This window comes from Temnothorax curvispinosus, unplaced genomic scaffold (assembly GCF_003070985.1).
Source record: "Temnothorax curvispinosus isolate PA1 unplaced genomic scaffold, ASM307098v1 QBEX01012806.1, whole genome shotgun sequence".
NCBI lineage: Eukaryota > Metazoa > Arthropoda > Insecta > Hymenoptera > Formicidae > Temnothorax > Temnothorax curvispinosus.
In genome coordinates this window covers 395,188-417,598 of record NW_020222586.1, presented here as the reverse complement: position 1 = coordinate 417,598, position 22,411 = coordinate 395,188, and the positions used below count along the sequence as shown (strand labels likewise).

The window sequence follows — 22,411 nt, the reverse complement described above, 5'->3', positions numbered from 1 at the left end:
TACATATATATTTAAATACATATACATGTACGATTTATATACATACACATATACGTGTACATATGTATATGTATATACTTCCATGTTTCAATTTTATATCATTTTCAATTTTCATTCGACTTAACGTACGAGTTACTAAAATGCTGCCGACATGGAAGCAAAAAAAATATCATTCGACTCACATTTCTCGTACTCGTTTTTTGCTTCTTCTCTCTCACGCTGATATATTAAATTTTGATTTAACGCACAATCTATAAACAAACAAGCTTTCACGTTGATTAACTAAGCAAGCTCGTCGAGATTACTCCCGAGACGCACGCAGAACGCATGTATTATGTAAACTTGTACATTATTATTTTTACTATTTTAGACGTAATTGTATTCGACGACCTATACAAGTTGCAATTAATGTTTATCGCCGAGTAATTAACGTAATCAATGTGTCGTTGATAATGGCAACTAATTCCGAGACTTAACGTATAGACACGGTTAATTATTTCAATAAGTTGGCACCTGTTCCGGCCATCCGCGTGAATTTCTCTTTCGTAATTAGGCGCACGGTTTAAACCTACATAAATACAATCATTAATAACGAAATGCGCTCCGCGACATGCTAGATTCGCTATTCGAAATCTCCAATTCACAAATAATTTTTTTCGCTCATTCTTTTTTAACGAGAGATGCACATATATAAATCACGTATAAAAAAAACAACGCAACAAAATTTGAACGACATATTAATGCTAAAAATGTACGCTGGTTCCGATTTTGTAATTTCCGATTACTATCAGCCTCGCTTCTTACTACCACCACGCTTCTGGATATTTTCGGCGGGCTGCCAGTTGCGATTTGTAGTTATAATTCTATCATTAAGTATCCTCCGATGACTACATTTTCTTCTTCCTTTTTAGCAATATACACTGACGTTAACTTTTGGCATGGCGCCAAAGTAACGGGTGACAGTATAAAAATCGTTCACAAGATGTTCAAGTCGAAATTCTGAAATAAGTCACCATACAAATCAATATTTGTTACGTATAAAACAAATGTTAATTCGAAAGAAAGGAATAGCCTACTTAAAAAAAAAAAGAAAAAAGAAAAATGCCTGTATCCGTTGAATTCGTTGTTCGCGTCGCCATTTAAATAAAAGAGGTGGAAAGCGACGAGGAGGAAAGCGAAATGAGCTCGCTGCCTTTTATAGATAACGGAAGGCTTAATTCCGCCGACGGTCGACTCATCTCAGGCTCATCTCTGGTAGATTAATTTGTCGATCGATGAGCGCCGCGAGTGGCTCGGATGTGACGCGAAGGGGTAGATAGGGAGTACGACGCTCGACTTTTACTTAAGAATATCATTAAAGCTCGATTGTAGGAATTCGCCACGATTCGCGAAGCGACGAGTCGGCGTTAATTTTTTTTTTTTTTTTTTTTCAAAGCGAGACACGCCGAATCGTTAATGTTAATAAGTGTTTTCTCAGTTTTCTGTTAATCGAAATTGCGATGCGGTAAAAAGACTCGAAAGAACAGGTCTCGACGAATCATACCGAAATTTAGATTTACATTTCTCATCATCTTTTCAATTACTTTATTACACCTCAAACATGTACAGAGTATCTGACTATATATAACAATAACATTTCTATATATCCATCAATCTCTCTTATCCTACGTTGCACAATACCCTAGCATATAGGATTTCGTCAAGATTTAGAATTGGATCAAATGAAAATCCGCCACGACGCGGCATGTCGAGTGTGATCCAATAGCGAATTTCGCGAACGTCCGATCGACGGATAATTTAAGCTCCCCGTTTATGCCAGGGGGGGATGCCGTTCCCCCGTTTGCGGAAACTCATCGTTCTATAATCGAACGGGCCACGGAGATACGCGAGATACGCGAGAGAGGCGTCTGGGAAGAAGGAGAAGGGACGTGACGGTGGAACAGGCGGTGGTAGTAGAGCGATAGGCGATAGGCCGGCAATAGAGGCACTCCGGCCGCGCCGGCGGCTGGATCTCCTTAGCATTAACACGCGATATACCTGAAAAACCAGTTTGCGGGCTTTTTATTAGGCCTTTACTTTCGCTCGCGAACTGAAAGTAAGAGTGAGCGAGCGAGCGAGGCAAACGAGGCCTGTTAGCGAGCGAGCTAACTAATGGGGTCACCAGTCGATACGGATACGCACGTAAACGGAGACGGAGACACACATACGTACACACACGCACGCACGCACGCACCCGTATACACGCGCACACGCAGAGACGGACACGTACGCGCGCGGATCTACACGGAGAAAGACATAAGGAAAAGAGGAGAAGATAGAGAAGCGTACGTAAAAGTACGCACATATTTTGCACGTGCACATGTACAACTTGCGTGTATACATGTGTCCACTTACGCGCACGCGAGACCCCGAGTGCCACGTCCGCCGCTGCCTCCGCGTATGTATAACGCGCGTATACACACGCGGATGCATGCGCGCGCGCGCGCTTGTTACTGAATGTTTACGATATCTAATAAAGAAAAATGCAAGCTCAGTTGCCGCGCCACGAAAGAGAGAAAGAGAGACCGGGTCTGTTACGTCGTGCCGATCAGCCGTGATTCGTGATATTACCCCCTTTGTTCGACGCGAATCGCGTTCCGTTCAACGTACACGGAGGACGAAGTAGTTTTGCATTCCCTTGTTCTCTCACTTCTATCTCATCCTCTTTTTCTTTCGCTCGGTCTCTGTCTCGTGTCCCTATCTCCAATCGTCATCCTTTTCTTTCTTTTCTTCGAACGTGTGTGCGCGCCGCGAGTTTCAGGCTGCAGAAATGTGCCACCTTCCAAAACGAATGTTCAGAGGACCCGTGATTAATTTCTCCGCGCGCGGGACGTCGCGCCGACAACCGTAGTTTCTTTTAACGATAGATAATACGTGAGTAAATAAAGAGGAAAAAAAAATAACGTGATAGATGCGGTGGTTTTCCGATGGGAGTGGACCAAAGTCTTCGCTCGGCGCGCGCGCGCACGCGCGGGAATGTGACGCGGATTTCGGGCGAGTTACGGCGCGATATGCGATTGTCGAGACAATGGCACTGGATGACAGCGTTATACTAGAATGAGAAACGTATCGACGTGTTCTGACATAATACAACATATTACGACAAACATTACGAAAAACGGTTTTCAAATACTCCTCGCTCATCCTCGACATATCTCGCCGTGACTCGAATTACGCTGCACGGTTTTCCTTCTCGTCACGCGGGGTTCATATATTTTGCTCTCGTAGGGAGAGAGAGGTCTAATCATCCCCCATTAAAATGCGATTGCAGCCACAATTTCCTTTTTAGCGCTGTGTGCCGCTTCGGCCACTCATGTAGTATTTATCGCCCAAGAAAAGCACGGTCGGTCGGACACGTCCGGTGTACGTGGATATGTGAATACACGCGTCTGTGTGTATGTGTGTGTGTATATATATATTTGTATCGTATTTACGCTCGCTCGCAGAAATGAAAGAAAGAAACGCGGCTCGGAAGCGTTTCCCTCTCGATTCGCGCGCACTGCCCGTGCTTGTTCCCTTTCCGGCGTGCCGGCCGTGCTACCCCGCTAACATCATCTTCCCGAGTTAAATCTTATCACGTTATACACAGTATCTAAATGAAATGTGTTCACAGCCACACATTAATTATTTATACATAAATTTATACATATATCTGTATATATTTAAATATATTTATATTTATATATATATGTATATATCTTTTCGTATCCCTCAACGTGTTTCCTCCCTCACCAAAAATACCCCTTTCCATTCCTTCCTTCGCTTTCTGTCTCTCGCCCCCTGTTGTCCGGCACGCGATCGACTCCGCGATAGAAACGGAAAGCAAACGAAAGATCGAAACAGGGGGGATTGCGTCTCGCACGAGCTGTCCGTTCATTCGACCACTCTCTCCTGTCTTCCCTGTTTGTACGAAGTTCCGCCGTGGTATATTCCGCCTCGCGTCCACCTTCGACTGTTTCTTCTTCGTTTCCGCTTCCTTCCTGACATGGCCTCGTCCAGAATTCGCTGTACGCAACGTCGAGGTCCGTTCCGTCGACAAACGCTCGTTCCGGGACGATGCCGACATCTGTTCTCCAAAAATTCGTGTTTAGTCAATAAAAGCGGCGCTCGTTCCATTAATCTAAGACCGTTCTTGCTCTTTTATTTTTACGGTTTTATGTCCGTCCTTTTGTTATAACTCATTCGGAGGAACCGTCTTTTCCATCTTCCTAGTCTTCTCCGATCTCTCTTTTTTTTATTTTTATTTTTAGGCACAACACATCGTTTCTGGAGTCTTTATAGTCTTTTTTTTTGTTGCTTCACACTGCAACTGTAGCCGGTATACCAGTGGTTCGGTCCTAACTTCGCTGCAGCGACTGCCACCGAGTTTATGTTTACGAATGCCTATATAGAAAGAGCAGCACTCGCGATGGCGTAGACTTGCGATGAGAATACTCCGCGCCCCATACTTGCCTACACCGCTTCTCACATCATCGACGATATCATACGTTCGTCGTCCGAGCACGCCGCCTTTTCGATCCACGATTTTGTTGTTGCCGCGTTTGCCGACTATCATCCTCGATGCCGAAGAGATGACGTCTTTCGTATACCGCTTCTGTATCCAAGCATCCCGCATCACCCCGACGAACGTCAACTGAGGAGTTTAGATTCTTTGACGTTGGACACGGAATGATCGATGTTCCCCTCCGCGTTCTTTGGCACCTCGCAAGGACCACAAGCGCAGCAAAAGTCCCCGGGATCTTCCAGAGGGCAATAGAGGCCGTAAGAGCAGAGGTAACAGAATCCGCACTCGTATCTCTGATTGTACCAATGATTGTAAGAATCGACGTGATTGAGTCGGTTAAAGCAGCAACAATCAACGATCGTGGTGGCGTTAGTGATGGAATCGGTGGTAGCGGTGGCGACGTCTACGGATACGACGTTATCGCCGATATCGTCGCATCACGAGGAGCACGCCATCCAGTTGCAGGTGCACGTGTAGCACGCCGTCGTGGGTATCACCGGCGCGTAGTAATAGCCATTGGCGTAAACGTAGGTGGCAGGCGGACCTTGCGGTGCCTGCTGATGACTCGTCAGCCGCTGCTGCTGCTCCTGGCAGAGCACTTGGTAGGCAAGGTTCTGGATCAGGGCGAGTGTCTGCCGTCGCTCGTGGCCCATCAGGCAAACGGTCGACTCTTCAACGACGCTGTGCAGCAGCATCAGGTACTGATACTTGAGGGCCTCCTCCTCGGGCCCGACGAAATGGTTCCACAGGTAGTTCTCAAGTTTGGAGCGCTGCTGTCCTATGTCCGGGAAATCGATGAAGAATCTCGAACACATGTATCGTTCGAGAGTCTTGATGTAATCTGGTTGAGACGGTTTGTACATTTTCACCAATAGGTTGCAGTATTTGAGCAGACCGCCGCCGCGTATCTCCTCGGGATGCCTCGTCGAGATGAGCTTCTTGTGCAGATGGTAGAGCGCCTCCTGGAAATCACCGTAGACGGACTCGCCCACCACGGTCGGGTAGAAGTTCTCAGCGATCGGCAGCTTGCTGCACTCGTAGAACAGCAGCAGGGAATCGAGAACGATTTGGAAGGAGTCGACGGAGAACTCGAATTGCCGTCTCATCGAATCAACGAATTTGAGCTCGACATTTCGATGGCCCCGGGAGTTGCCGAGGGAGATCAGGGACCATCGGTCGCCGTCGTTGTTCACCTTCACCATTTTGCTCACGTAGGCCTCCTTCAGACTGCAGGTAGTGATGCGTTTGCGGCTCACACCTTCCGGCAGCAAGTCGAACAGGGACCCGAGCACCGCGGCCTTGACCTTGTCGTAGTTACGGCCGCTGGACAGTTCGACCGCGAAGATAAGGTCCAGGTCGTTATAGGGCTGGGACTCGGTGGCCAGCACGTGGGAAGCGGCGCCGCCGTTCAGCCGAATGTCACGTACCCTCATGCCGGCGCCCCCGTTGCTCGGATCGGTCTCTAGCTTGCTGCGCACCACCGTCACGAGATCCCTCAGTCGGACCTCCAAGGTGGGGAAGTTCCCTCGGCCGTGAATGCTGACGACTTCGTTCATCACATCGTTGAGGCGGCGGACCTGCTCGAAACTCAGCACCGCCAACCTCTGCTGAGGATCTGGGCAATCGGTGGCGTTGCTGTTGTTGTTGTTGTTGTTATTGTTATTATTGTTATTGTTGTGGGTATTGTTATTATTGTTCGTGTTGTTATTGTTGGTCTCGTTGCTAACATCTCCATTGCTGATGCCGTTGGTTTTGCTGCCGTTTACCTGGCAGAGCGACTCCATCATAGCGACCCGACGCTGGCGTTCCTCGTCGATCTCCAGAGAGCCACACTGCAACAATCAATAAAAGACCAGACTTTTACGTGATTCTCTCTTGCAAGCGATATTTAATTATAAAACCGTACATTATAAACGTTCACATTTTCTTTGATTAATTTGATAAATTTTATGAGTTATTTATAAAGAGTAAAGAATATAAAAAATATTTATTTTCCTGTACGACTTCGATATAAATATCTTTAAAAACAATCTTTCCTGAGATTCTGATCTCTCTTCGGTAAACAGATTGTTGTTTCTGTAAAATTATGATATTATTCTTTAAATTATTATCATATTATTCGCATCGTAATCTTTTTAATGGCAGTAATAAATCTTGAACACGCATGGCATTTTTCTAAACTGTTGTATGCATCTGTGCGTCACATAAAAACAATGTGCGTATGCATATGCAGATATGCAAATTTACGTTATTACGGAAAATTGTAACTTTTTGATAAATGTGAACCGCGATAATAAAGGTCTTCGTATGCTAATGCTTTCAAAACTCGCGTGATGTTATACAATGTCACACTTTGACCCACGTGCGGAATTAAAGGTCAGATTAAAGGTGAAAAAAAGGCGTTCGTTTTTAGTGCCGTTCATCGTGCATCGCGCGAATTTCCCCGACGAGTGCATCGCCGAGCGCGCGCGCGCGCCCTTCGGCGAGTATCTATGTCATGGTGGCTCAAAGTGTACGGGTGCACGACAGAGAAATGCCACGAGGTTACGTCCGGGTACGCGCGACGTACGCGAGCCAGTCAGCATTCAAAGTCCTCCCGGCTATTGGCTTTCGTGCGCGGGTGCCGTTCAGAAAAGCGCAACAAGTCGAAGCGCCGGTACTCCCGGCCCTCCCGGCGTTAACGAGAATATCCTCTTAACTTGGAACTTCAATCGCGCGATGCTCATTCATGCGTCTTTTTAAATTATATCGAAAGTATACACGTAGGGATCTAGCGAAATATAGCTTGGGACATTGAATCCTTTAACACAGGATCGGAGCCCCGATATTTCCCATCTCGGTAAAAATACTGATAAAAGATAGTATCCGCTGTTACGAGGAGTGACGTCATCCGGAACGAATTCTAGTTCGTAATTGGCATTCCAGTTCCCGATTGCCGCGCAAGAGCTTTCATGCGGCGCCGATCTGTCGCCAGAAATCAGCCTATCGGTTATTATCTGACTTCTATGTGTGCTGTACGTGTTTTTAGATAATAGGTGTACTTCTTTGAAAGCAATTATGTCACGAACCAGATTTGTAGCAAGACGTCATGAGAGATACGACCGGGAGTTACAGTCTTTGATCTCGAGCAGCTTTTAGAAACGCGACGTGAAGTCTAGATACGCTAAATGATCGCGCAGATAAATATTCAATGTCAACAGGTTGCGAAAAAAAAGATGACCATCAGTCAAAACTTTATTAGAAGTATCGCAGCTGATCGAGGATCGCGGATGAAAGGAGTCGACGGAGACGAGAGGAGGCGCCGCGAGAGTTCTAGAACGTCCCGTGTATACCGCCGAGAAAGCTGGCGTCGAAACTTAGCGAAGGTCGCGCGTCTCGGGACGACCCGAGAAGTCCAAACTGAACTTCGGACTTGTATTAAACTGCTGAAATTAGTTCTGATTGAGTGTCACAAACGAGAATTGATTAGATAAAGTAACGGCGATAAAATGCATTTCCGGCACGTCTCTCTCTTTCGCATCATTTGCCGGAGGATTATTCAGCAACTGTCAATGAACACGCGTCATGTTTACGGATATATAAAAAAAAAAGTCGATTTATCGCTCCAGGCTCTACAATCCCCCTTTATTCGGCCCCCATGACTGACACCGCTTCGAAACAACAAAGCAGCGAGCTGTCATTTCTCTGTCAGATACTACACGCACAATCAAGATCATGGATATGCCTTTGACGCACACAAAGTAAACCGCTATTACCACTTATTGACACGGGAGTGCTGTAATGCGGAAGAACGTGACCTTTTCGAACACATCTGTTTGACACTTTCGTCTATTATTGACAGAGCGCGCACCGAGGATCAGCCCGCATTTTTCAAAACCGTCATTCGCCTCGAGCTACAATCTCGCGCTGCTCAAATCTTGGGCCTCGATCCGTAGATCGAATTTTAGCGATTGATAGATCGGGCTTTCCCGCTCGTCAGTTTTCAATGCCGTTGTTTCGTGTATTATATTACTTTCAAAACAACGAGTTCATTACGCTGATGGATTAGCAGTCCTAACTCGCATGTAAGACAACAACTTCAGCGAGACGACTTCGCACGCTTGTCAGACGTGCCGTCATAAACAGAAGGGTTAATTACTCACGGTAAACCGCCGTATTTCCCGAACGCTATATTATTTGCTTATTCTCGTACGACCCGCGAAAAGAAAACGAGCCAGCGAATCTTCAACCGGCACGCACCTCCTTTTGAAACTCCGACACGACAACAACAGAGAGAAAGCACTCGTAGCGGATTTGGAACGCACGCCGGATACGCTATCACCGCAGTCGTAATGCCTCTCCACGGTATATTGTTCCCTTAACGTTGGCACACGATAGCGTAAAGAGAGGCAGCTTCGTAAAAGACGTCCTCTCTCGTAGACGAGAATTGTGCAGATAAATCACTTTTCCGGAGCTTGCTTCACCTCCGAGAACCGTACATCGACCACTCTTGAAGCGGGGTTCAACGAGCGACGCGCTTTCCTCAGATCGACGCTCTTCAGCGGGCTGCGTGAAACGCAAGAATGACGAAGAAGCTGGTATCCACGGATCTACAGGTGCGACGCGAACAAAATGCGTTTCCCGGAAAGCGTAGTAACGCCCCGAGAGGGAGCGTAACAAAGAACACAAGGTATAAGTACCTACAAAAAAATACACGTCGGACTGAACAGGTATCACAACGTTGGGCTGGTTGCGTCGTTCCAAGAGACCCGCAGCTGATGAGGGACACCAGCGAACTGAGGCCCGCGCGAGTGAAAGGCGGAGGAGCGGCTGGACTGGTGGTGGCAGCAGTGGCAGCAGCGGCAGCAACGGCAGCAACAGCAACCGCAACCGCAGCGGCAGCGGCAGCGGCGGCAACAGCAATAGCAGCGACACTCGGGGGGTGTAGGAGGGCAAAGCCAGTACGAAGCCCTCTACTACCGCTACTACTGCCGTCACCACCGCGCTACCACCACTATCATCGCCCGCTACCATTAGCAGACGTAATCCTGGACCGTAGACGTAGATCGTGTGCGCGCATCCTCGATCGTTTCGTCTTTGTCTCTCTTATTCCACTCCGCTCCGCCTATCGCACGCGCGCGCGCGGGGGTAGTGAATGCTCGCCGGTGCTCTCTATGACGTCACGTGGAAGAACGCGGGGGTGGCTCTGAATGAAGTTCGTAGATTCGCAAGGATAGATTCGATCCAGCTTTCTCCCTCTTGGACAAGGAGCGTAGGTATCGGGGGTGTCGATAATTAGGGGTTCGATTCGCTGGGCAATTGTGAAAAACCGTGGATCAGTCGAGTTCGGCGATCTGAGCCTAATGCGGTGAAACGAAACAAAATTTCGCTTTTTCTTTCGTTCGACTAACAAATATCTATCTTTGCGGTTTGATTTGAATCGATTTCATTTCGCAAAAACGCGTAAATTCTCGTTAGACCCCGTTGGGGGTTGTAAAAAAGAGCAACTTCTACCCTTTTCGCAGTAAACGTAGATTGGAATACCGAGATATTTTTCATGTAGAATTGAGTCGCTTGCTCCTTTTTCACACGAAATATGTGGCGGAATGCGAAGCAATATGTGATATTAACTTATAAATTATTTCGAACTCAAACGCGCGCCTGGAACACAACATTTTTCCCGAAACGCGCCATTTGTCTAAATTAAAAGGTAAACCCATCTTTCCGCGAAATATCGGAGAAACATTTTTCTCATAGTGAATTGCAAACTTTGTCACAGCGAGTCTCGCGCGCTGAATGAAAAAATTATTCGAAAATGAGAGAGAATCGTCTCCTTCTAACGCTTCTCGTTATTAGATAGACGTTATTAGATTCGTGAAGTGATTTTTCGCGAGAAAATTAAATCCCGTGTAACATCGGATACCGGTGCGAAACGAAATAGGATGCAATTGTTCATTCCGGCAGCAAATGAAAGTACATCAGAGGATTGAATTGCTCCGCGGCTCGGAAAGAATCTGGCGAGGCAGGGCTCGCTCTCGGTCGCCAAGTGCCGCAAAGACGAACGGGACGTCCGGAACACCCGGTGTTACCTCGGGAAAGGCGTACCGAATGCGGGGAGCCAGAGACACGCGTCACAGACAGATATAGGTATAAACCTGTATATATTTCTGGACGCCCACGCGCTTCACGTCGGGGAGATGGCCTGGACCAACAAGGCGGCGACTCGCCAAGTACTATCGATTTTACCCCGACACCCGCCAGTCGTCAACCCACGTCAAAACCGGTCGGGGCCGTCGCGTTTACGTTACGCGCTCGCGCTATTTCGCACCGCGTAACGAGAGTACCCCCGCCCCCTGCCTCTTCCGCATTTCCCCGGTCCTCCTCGGCTGATTTGATCGCGAGGGAGAGAAATATTCACCGAGTGTTACCGCCGAGTTCCAGGTGCCGGCGTTTCGAACCGGCGGTTCTCCGCCGCGGCTCCGGCGCGGTTCCACGCCGTTTCGTTCCGCGCAGACGCGATGACATTACGAACGTCGCGCAGCGAACTTTTTCCCCTCCCTTCCCTTTTCCTTTTCATTTTCCCCCGATATCACAGATTGCGAAATAACACCCGCCTCGCCGAGATTTGCGGCGCATCGACACGGAATTCACGCCTTATTTACCTTCCGGCTGCGAGAGGCGAAGAGCCGATTATCTGCGATAAAGCTATAGCGCTCTTTTCTTTTAACGTAACAGGAACGCACGTATACAATACTTTTGTTATCACCGCGTACTTTTGATCGTGAAATTCTCAACGTTCGCCGGCCGTATATCGCGCATCTTTTGAGAACAGTTGTAACTTTTCGCGGAATGTGTTTCTCTCCGTATATGTTAAGTCGTTTATTTTTAATGTTCCTCGTAAATAAAGCAATAAATACATTTTCAGCTAAAGGATTAAATTGGAATAATTAAGTACGTATCAACAGCTGTGGAATTACTCGATCGTTCGTTAAAAATATTTCGCTCGATCGGTCCGCACAGGATCGCGCGGCGCGCCGGATATTCATTACGTTACATCCCGCATTTTAATCTCCCCATTGAAATGCGCATTACCAGAGGCGGAAAAACGGCGACGACGCAGTGAAATGACATTTCGCGGCGCGCCGCGGAACAACCTGCGGAACAAACTTCAAATTCACGTTTAATCACGTTACAAAGGTCAGCCGTTGACAAATTACCCACGTGAGGAGATTGGAAAGTGACGGATGCGAAGATTACTGCAGCCAATCAGACGCGCATCGACGCGCGATGGCGGCTCACTACGGGGATCCAAATAGTCGCGCTCGCAAATTGCATCCGCGCTGCAAAACGCCGCGCGGCATTCCTCGGTCGCGACGTGCCGCGCGCTGGCGAGTCAACTCTCCATGCGGCCGGGAGAGGACTTCGGACCTCGCGAAGGCGAGTAATCGTGACGCGACGTGAAAACGCGGAAAGAGACGCGCGTGCGCGCGCGCGCATCCGGAAACGCGTGCCTGCAAACGACGACACTCCGTAACTCCGTCCTCGCTGAAAAATACCGTGTTGCGCGGGGTCAACGAATTAGCGCGGCGAGAGATATCTCCCATGCGATCGCACCATTACAAGTCGTAATGCAGGATTACAGATCTCCTCCGCGCGCCCCTGGAATCTGTCTCTTGTGCCGGTTTGGAACGTTAAACGGCGCGATGCAACTCGAAATGCTAATATATACACGAAGAAAATATTGTAAAAATTATATAAAAATTATATTTTATTTTACAATGTTTTTTGCTTGTTAAAACTGGGATATAAAGACATTATGTTTATTATTATAAATTACTATATAACTATGTAATTTATTATCTTTCGCTAATAAAAATTAACAATGCGTATTGTAGAAATATGCATTGTTAATGAAAAATATGTAAGTTTTTTAATCTATAGACATTGTAAAAACTCCATAATAATTTCGCTTATGATCAACGTTTTGATGTTGGCATTTAAAATAAGTATGTTAATATTGTAATTTTCACTGCATATAATAAAACGTACAATTTGTATAAAAACAACTACACTCAGGTTATATATATAAGATTTCTATCTCACTTTAATAAAATCCGCTTTATATGACATATTAATATACGAGTAATTACAATCATCCCTTTGTAAAATACAAAATAACATTTATAAATATCATACTTTTCGTCATATATCTCAGGATAAAAACTTTATTTCAATTTTTATTACATTTTCTTCGTACGTCTTCCTATATTAACCACATAAAACGTTCATTTAGATAATTTACACAAAGAGTGTAGAGTTGAAAAAAGTAACGCGAAAAAATGTCTATTGAGCGTATACGTGATGGAGTTTTAAATATAAAGTCGTAGCTTCGAGGTATGTAATCTTCGATGTGTAATCAAATGAAATCGAGAAGAGAGCGACAAAATAGCGGAGAGCTATTTATATCGAAAGAGCACAAAGCAGATAAAAACTGTCATACGATAAATTGAAAGTTGTTATCCCGTAAATATCCGTTCTGATATTAAAGCGGGTATTTTCATTGCATATTTAAATGCACGATCTGCATTTTATATCAACAATTAATGCGATCTTTATTAATTTGAATATTTATCGATTGCTCTCTACGAGAATACAAGTTCTGATTACGTAACATAAACGATTGTAATATTTAATATCCACATCGATCGAGTAACCCCTTTTCCAAAGGCGGCTGCTTTAATTCAGTTCTCCTGAACTTTAATTCAGTTTTCCTGAAACGTTGCGTGCACCCGGCTACGCATTCCACTCCCGTAATTATCTCGCAGCAGGCTAAACGAGTTCGGGTAGGAGCAGGTTTAATTGATAATACATTTTCATTCAACGTAACGTAACGATCACGGCATAGTAATGGGGCCATCGATCGATAACGCTGCTTAGACAATAACATCGTAACTCGTAAATCTTAAAACAATAAAATCGTAAAGCCGCAATTAACGAGACGAATGAGGCGAGTCATGATCGAGTAGTTACGAGTGCTGACATTAAAAACGCTAACAGACTATACTTGTCAAAAATGACATAGCAGATATGTATACGTGTTCGAAGAAACAGGTGTACTTCAAAAAAATATACAGGACGTCTTAAACTCATTTTATATATTAGTTTCCGTCTATTCGATACTCTTTGATCAATTTTATGTTTTTTTCCACACCAAAAATTTGGTTAAACGCCACGCTTTTTTGTTTTCCTTTTTAACTTTCAGTAATTTCAACTTTATTTTTGTCGAATAAATATCGCGATTCCATCAATCGGAATAATTTTCAATGAAAAGGATGTGGTGAATCTGAGAGGTGCAAAGTATCATCGTTACATTATTATCATTGTACGTTCTAGACTAAAATTATCCGTAAAATAACTGGTATAGTCATAACGTATATAACAGTGAAATAATTTGATCCCCTTGTTCGCACAGGTATGAATTTTAAAGTGAAACATCCTGTATAGCATTGCGAATGCTCACAATAAACGTACAATACTGATTCACGTTCCTCTAGAATATATTCACAGCTTTTAATTCACGTTAGAGAGATATTTTACTAGTAATCGTGATTCCGTTGCGCGCGCGGTAAATTCATAAAGCCATAAAATCGGGGATTGAAACGCATTATTTTCAGCGAGTTGTTCGTATGTACGTGTATTATGATCGCGATCGCAATTACGAGTATTACGTGGCGTGTCTGACTCGTCGCCACAGAATAACCAATCCTCTCTCTCCTCCCCTGCAATATTCTCTCGCACGCTCCATCGTAATAGCCGGCACCCACGTTGAATACCACAGCTGTGCGCAGATTAAAATTCTATTAAAATGTACCATCCACTTTGAATAGAATGAGATTAAACAATTGTGTGTATTATCCACTTGTCATTCTGAAGATTAATTCCTTAAAATTTGCAATAATCTCGATCTTTTTATAATTGCAGCGTCGGTATGTCATTTTTATTAAAAATAAATTAACTATCACATATGCGCGCGCATATGTGCATACGTACATTTATCTTCCAAAAATTCTTCAGGTGTATGTGCGCGTGTAATATAATATTTATTTATATAATATTTTTTATATTTATATTATATATATTTTTACTATTACGTTTTTTTTTATCTTATACATTTTTTATATAAGAACATATACATATATGCATATTCTTTACTTCCATCTTATATATATTCACATACACGCACAAACTTTCCTTCTGTCTTTATCTCTCTATTATGTCGTGACTCAATCTCTATCCGGCGATATGTATCAACGCGCAGGCAATGAGTAAGTACGTACATCGTCTTACATCGCCGCAATATGTGCGAGCGACGCGATATGCGCAACGGCGTTACATGCTTGTTGACAAGGGCGCGATGGCAGTTAGAGAGATACGGTTGTCCGAGAGAGGCTCGACATATATCTCCGCCTCGGAGAGACGTCAGAGCGCGCATCGTTTCCGCGTGATTCAGATTCTGGCAGGCCGTGCCAGGCACTCGTGCGCACACCAGCAATGCACTATGCCACGAAGGTTTCCCGGTGTAATAATTCGAGACATTACCGCGCGTGACTCTGGCGAACGGGGGGGACTCGCGGGGCAAACTCGCCGTCCGGGTCCGAATCTCTCCGCGCGTCGTCGTTGCGCCATTGAGCGAGCGCTGCGCGTTATCGATCGCGACTCCTAATGGAGTTCAATTATGGTGAAAAGGGCACGAGCCCGATATGAGAGATACGTTTATAATAGACCGAGGTTATCGACTGTGAAGTTCAATCGATGCTCGTACGTTAGCATTATCTAATATCTGCACACAGGCCACCCGCGCGTACGAGCCAATTCCGCCAAACAATATCGCATTACTAGATTATGGATAGCATATAGGGATATACGCGTTCGGAGAAATCACGCGTTTTCTCTGACCCAGGTGCTTTGCGGATCAGTCAATCACAACGCTCCCGCACCTTCGAAATTATTGATCGAATAAACATCGTTAACGGACCCGCCGGTTTTTTTCTCTCGCAATTTCGACCCCTAACCTTTGGCCTTCCTTACTATTTTCGCGCAGGAAAGTGGAGTGGCGTTCGACCAGCCGAGAGAATAAATACTCGGTGGATCACAACGATCGTGAAAGACGCGGCGAGGAGCCAATGATTCGCCGGACGACTTCATCGGTGCGAGGTGCTTATAGCATACGCCGCTATCGAATCGCTACCGGCGGATCTATAGACGCGCGACGAGGAGCTGATAAATAATTAATCGCGCATCGACATGTTAAAGAATTTAAAAGGCGTATCTGTCGCGGATGTGCGCGCTACGCTGTCAATCCGTTTTCGCGCGAAACGTCATTCGCTGGCCTACATCGCCTCCCGGGGACGTGAACGCCGCGCGCGGCTTGGGAAAAATTGCCCCTACCGAGCCATCATCCGACACACGTGCCCGGGGCACACGAGGCCTCTCTTTTACATATGTGCAGGCGGTTAAATCCCGCGCGTCCACGACAGGTGAGAGACGATTTAATGTCGAGTGCGCATCGCACTTGATGCCTCGCGACGTGCTCACCCGCGATCGATCTGCATCCGTGTACCTATATCCTATGTGGATAGGGAAAGAAGTTGATTTTCAGCGCGACGTTTCAGTCGAGAGAAAATGGGAGAAAACAAACCGGTTAAAACGAACTCTGATCCTCGACGCGGAAGAGACGGACGAGACACGATTTTGTCGAGTGGATTATAAATATTTGATCGAGGTCGGAATTTTTATTTAGCAAAGAGATCTAATTATATCCAAACACGTATTATCGGATTACAGGATTTATTTCGCGTCGGTGAGAAGGAAAGAGATATCGACTCGTACACATAGGTTTAGAATCATGTAAAAAAACAGATTCTTACTCTCTTTAAAGGCCTACAATAGGTCCACAATACGTGGAGTAATCCTGGAGTAAGGAGTAAGAGTAGGCAGGATTAAGCTTTATAGCCTGTTGGGTCTTGATTGGCCGAGCGCGAGCGTAAGTGTAAGAGTAAGAGTAGGAGTAAGAAATAAAATTAATTTATTTCGCTTACGCCCTTACGCCAGCTCTCGAAAATAGCCCTCTTATGCCTACTCTTACTCTATTGTATTCGACGCTTAATAGATCGAATTTATCATACATGTGACGGTACATGTGACGGTAGACTATGAAAACTATGAAAAAGAAGAAAAATACTAGGGAAGACTGAAGAGCAACGTGCCACAAGATGCATATCGGAAGATAGATTTACAATACTAAGTATGGTGTAACTCGCATAAAATTAGATGTAAAAAGAAACTGGATTACACGCGCAATAAAAATTAACAAGCACGCAAACAGGAGGGGGTGGAGAGGAAGATACGAGCAGACTCGTGCAGTAACTATATCTCACGGAAGATTGTGAGATATAGTTACTGCGACTGTAGAATCTACGACGGCACACGAGCTAAATGATGTGCTATAGCGTATAGTTACTACAAACGTTGCGTGATTTATGTATCACTAACGACGGCGTAGTTTACGGAAACTTTCCCATTTGTAACGTCAAGCCGGTCGCTGCGCCACGATACTGTGTGGGATAAAAAGTAAACGTACCCAGCAATGAAACATAGCTGCTCGAGGGAAACGTCAGAAGTCAAAGTTAGAAGAACCGGCGATAAATACAAGCCCCTCCTTTTTTCGGTTTATGTCGTTCTTCCGTCTACTTTGTTTATCTTCGTCTTAATGGAGACACAATGTTGAAGCAGGATTTGGCGGGATTCACGTCGGACACGCGAAGCGCAGTTACCATCGTGTTTAACGCGATTGCATGTAGGCGACGTATGACTGCACGTTGCCAGACGCGCGATTCGCGTGTCCCGATGAGAGCCGCCCAATCCAGATAACACTCTACCGAGTGCAATGTGGGTGCACTTTCGCGTGCAACGAAATAGCGTGCTACCAGTTGCGCGCATATCCGTTTTCCCGAATCTGCCAAGCGAGCGTTCTGAAGCCTGACCAAACAAACGAGTGTGAATGAACGAATCTGTTTCAATGAGCGCTCCGGATGGTACCGCGAGCACGAACAAGTTAACAACGTTCCATCTCCTGTCGGTGCATCAAAGGAAAAGAGACACGCTCGTTCGAGCTCATCGTTTCGACGTTTCGAAATTTTTTTCCTGCAACGCGTATTTTAAAATCCTCCAACAACCCTTAAGAGCTAAAAATAAATCCCTTAAATTCTCTCCCAATAATTAAAAGTTAATTCCAAGTTGAGATTAGCGGTAAAGGGAGGCTACAGACACTTTGGCTATTTCCGCATTGTTCAGATATATTCGATTTTATGAAAATACGTGACATAAAAAGACGTAATTAAATATATCATAACATATACCACAACACATACTTATACAAACAAAAAAAGCAAACAGTTGGGGGCCAAATTATTCCAAGTCAGACCGAACGAGCCAATGTAATCTACTGTGTAGCGGGTAAATAAGATTTTAATATAGATACGTATAACAAGAAGGTAAATATTCATAATAAATATAATAAAAAAGCTTAATTTATATTATTATAATATAAATCAATACAATTCTCAACAATATTACAGATCTTTGCATTTTCTTCCCAAAAAATTCCTTAAAATTTCTTCTAAACTTTTTATTCCCTCCGTAAAAATAAAAAAACTCCAAATTTGAGAAAAAAATTTAATAACAATGATATCTCGTCTCTTCGTGATCATTCATCCCTAGCTCGGTCCGAATTTATTCACAATCGTGGATTTTTTTACACAATTTCTTCTCTTTTATTTTTATTTTTGCATGTGAAAGCGCGATCGCGGATCGTATGAATCGAATCTCGAGTTCGAGATGTTCAAACGTTTTATTGTTTCGTATAGTCAATAACGAATCTATTACTAACGCAATTGATTTGTTAATTGGAAATAGAATTCGATCCAGAAATTCTACACTGTACAGAGTGTACATACATCAGAGCGTACCACCTAGGGTTATTGTATTTTTCATCCGATAAACTTTTCAGTACAGCCTGAGCAGATAATTAAGATTTATTCTCAAAAGGTATCACCTAAGTTTGGTATACCTTTCGAGAATAAATCTTAATTTTTTAATCATGATTCGCCAAAAAACCTATATAATTAGAGGAAATGTATGTTCGAGACACTCTTCACGTCATCGACGAGTTTTTCGTAGAAAATCGCTAACTGTCGCGTGACGTCAAACGACGTTGATCAGTGCTAATAATCGACCTCGGACGGCAGAACCCCGATCTATTATCGTTCGAGTCATCTGCCGGCCAGCTCGATATACCGAAAGAGAGCAAATATAACGATGCGGAAATACTATCGAGGGTGAACGCCGGTTTCACCATGACGCCGGTAGCCTGAATCAACTGAAGGACGTGCAGGTAACAGCCGACAAGAAAAGGAAGGACGTCTCGACAGTTGTGCCGACAGCTGTGTTGGCTTGACCTGTCGCGTCGAAAGTATGAGTCGACCTACACAAGTACCCGGTAATTCGCCCACTTTCTCTTGACTGAATGGCCACTTGTCACGCACTTAGACAATTTGAAACCTTTCGTAGGAAAGACGTAATTGAATATTCTATCTTTCTCGCATCTTAGACATGTTTAACGTCAAGCATACTATATAGCCGCGAGGAAAACTGAACGAACCGTGAACGGTTTAAAAGCTTAGATTTACGTACAAATATAAGAATATGTATAGTTGAATTTCAAGTTCGTAAACTTTCATTGACTTTTTTGTTTTCGAGACCGTTGGAAATATTAAATTGTCAGAAAGTTCGTTTTATTTTGTGCACTGAAATGATTAATTCAAAATGAGACTGAATCAATTGATAAAGGAAAAGTAAAAATGTAACGCTTACGGTAAATTGATAGCTAAACTTTTAACTTATTATGCATTATCGAGCGTAATTCTATATATAAGAAAAATGTATTTTTTTAAATAACTAAATAGAAATTCTCTGTATTGATATTATATGAGGTACTTAGTTAGTTACATTAAATAAAAATAAATCACATTTCATAAATTCACAAGAAAACATTTCTGTTCGCTGAAGTTCTCTCCTCTTAATCCCAAATTAAAACGCGATATTCGTTATTCATAAATATTAATTTGCAAAAAGCTTTAAATCTACAATTTTAGATATCTTTGTAGTTAAATTTAAATTTCAAAACTCTCAGTAAATAAAAATCAAATCTATATGTAGAATCCGATTAACGATTACATTGAAGTGTGCGCCTCTAATTAACGCATCAAAAAAAAACTTTATTGTTCACGCTAGTAAAAGCCTTGCCGTTCACGCTGATAAAGACTTCGTCGCTCGCCGTTTAGTATGCCGACGGGGCGACGTTTCGAATCGCGCTCGGGGCACCCCGCGACTTCCGCTTACGCGTCGGGTGAGAGGTGGCCAAGGAGAATGAAAATCGAAATGAATATTCGGCCTTCGTTCGAACGGGACGCGCGGTACGGTCGTAGGATCGTCGTCGTCGTCGTCGTCGTAACTGGAAAACGGGGTCACCGTGTATACGCGAGTAGGGACGACGTCGTAGAAGAGCCGAGGATGTCCCAGTTTCGTGCCGCGAGGGTCGTTGCACCCGACCACCGTCAGCCGGTGCCGCATCGGGTGCATCGTCGGTTATGTACGCCGGTTGCGGAACGGGAGGGGGGGGCAAAGGGAGAGGCAAAGGCCGGGGAAGGAGAGAGAGAGAAAAGTTCGATTTCGCGATCGCGCGCGCATCCGGGAATCCCCGACTCGTCATTGTTTTCATCACTTGACGTATGGACAACGCTGAAATGCGAGTCGAAAAATGAAAATAAAATGAACGAGGAACAAAATGAAATGTACATACGATAATTCAAAGGATAAAATGTTGCGACTGAAATAGAGAATGAAATAGAGAATGAAATAGAGAACAAAGAGGCATGGTTGGGAATTTTGAGATATTAGAAGCTGCTTGAGATTAAAATATTATCTTATCTTGAATAAGATTTCCCACATTTTTCAACCTCCCGGTTAAAAAAAAAGGAAGATACTGTGCCATACACGTACCACACAAAACTCTGTATATCAGATTACCGTATAGATTTCAATTTATCTTTTGCTTTATTTTACGTTTTATTTTCTTCTTTTGTTCTACGGCATGTTTCGTATAATCGTATGTTGTAATAGAAAACAAGACGCTGCAATCATGTCGAAAACGTTAAGTAAAGTGCGTCAGATTGAATGATAGAAAGACAATGCGGCACGGAGTTTCCCTCGCGCTGCACGCAATTCATGAATTTGCAGAAAATTAATTTATACATCAGATACGGATGTTCGTAATTGAAACATAATATACGCTCGTCTGAAAGAAAGGAACATAAAATAAATCGATGTAGAAACTATTTCATAGCTACTCAGATTTGTAGATATTCTGTATATTTATGATCGCAATGTAATAATATGATGATTTTCCTTTTCGAGTCCGCGACGTCTACATAAATAAAGGTATTTAACATCTTAAAAATACTACGCTTGGAATAAAACCAAGGGGAAACTCAATCTATATACTTGACCCATTCTAACGTCTTTCAGCTTCAAATTCCTTTCTCTCGATATTGGTATCTGCCGAGTTTATGCCGTTGAGCACTTTGAGTATCTCACTTATCGATAACCCAGGATGCGAACAAGAATCGTCGTGCCGTTGAAGCTGACGCTGTCTTTGAAGTAGCGAAAGGAAAATATTGTGCGGGATGACTGCGTGCACCGCGGCGACAGACTTTTCATCTGAAGTTGAAGAGAGACGCGATAAGTCCGAGATAACCGGAATAACGAGACATCACGTCTCTAATCTCGTGGAGCGAGTTGAAAAAGAAAAATTTAATCCGCGATTTCTTTCATATACATAAGCCTGAAGCCTCTCCCTAGATATCCCATGCACGCTTTTATTGTTTGTGCATAGAGATGGGCCCGGGGCTGGTATGAAATAATAGTTTAGATAATCTACGCGTAGATTACACATATAAACGAGACCAGGATTGCTGTAGACTATATAATTCACGTGGTTTCTCTACGTGGGAATATCGTGCATAATGAGAATATCAACGTGCACTTCTTTCTCATATAAAATGTAAACTACGAGAAAGGAAGGAGGGGAGCAGAGGGGGGGAGGAGACGACTAGGAAATTAGCGCGAACCGCTCCTAATTTCCACTCTTTACAATTACATACATACGTAAGAGGTACACCTGTTAAATGTATCATGTTCATAAATATATCACGTGATTTATGAATAAAAAGAACTGTTTAAAATAAAGAAAAATGGAATAATTATCATTGATTTTAATACAAGATGTTACGATAACTAAGCTATCTCTCACTGCGTGAAAATAAAATATTCAGACGAAAATTCATTGGTAAAAGATATTCATTTTCTCGAAATTAAAAACCGGGTTCTTCTTAGATAGATCATACAAGAATAGTTCTCTCGCAGATGACGTAAGGAAACATGCACAATAGAAGAGACGATGAGAGAAAGATAGCGAGAGAGCCGAGCTAAAAAGCGCAAAGAGAAACACGAGAGCTCGCTGATAGCGAAATGGCAGCGATCTGACGCGGTTTGAGGGGGAAAAAAAAGGATGCTCGAGAGACGAAACGAGGCACCTCTCTCGTATATAAATTTACTACCGCGATATATGCGTACGCGACTGGCATGTGTGGATGATCCTGGGGTGCGCGCGTGGTGTGGTAACGCGAGCGGTTACGTGCGCGAGCAACGCGAACCAACCGTGTGACGTCATTGGTCATTGATCTTCGGTGCGTTGACTAGCGTCCGCGCTGA

At 44.1% G+C, this 22,411-nt stretch overlaps 1 protein-coding gene across 5 annotated transcripts in view; it reads right to left on the bottom strand.

The window, feature by feature from the left end:
• Positions 1–1,410: 1,410 nt before the first annotated feature.
• LOC112462828 (putative nucleotidyltransferase FAM46C) overlaps positions 1,411–22,411 on the bottom strand; it is a 108,929-nt gene continuing 87,928 nt past the window's right edge. For 3 of the 5 annotated variants that reach the window (XM_025028877.1, XM_025028878.1, XM_025028880.1), the window contains one exon: positions 1,411–6,375. In XM_025028877.1, coding sequence (XP_024884645.1) covers positions 4,981–6,375 — 1,395 coding nt within the window. In that variant the 3' untranslated portion in view covers positions 1,411–4,980. Of the gene's footprint in view, positions 6,376–9,222; positions 9,314–22,411 lie in introns of those variants that run through there. The other 2 variants (XM_025028881.1, XM_025028879.1) reach the window with 2 other exon arrangements.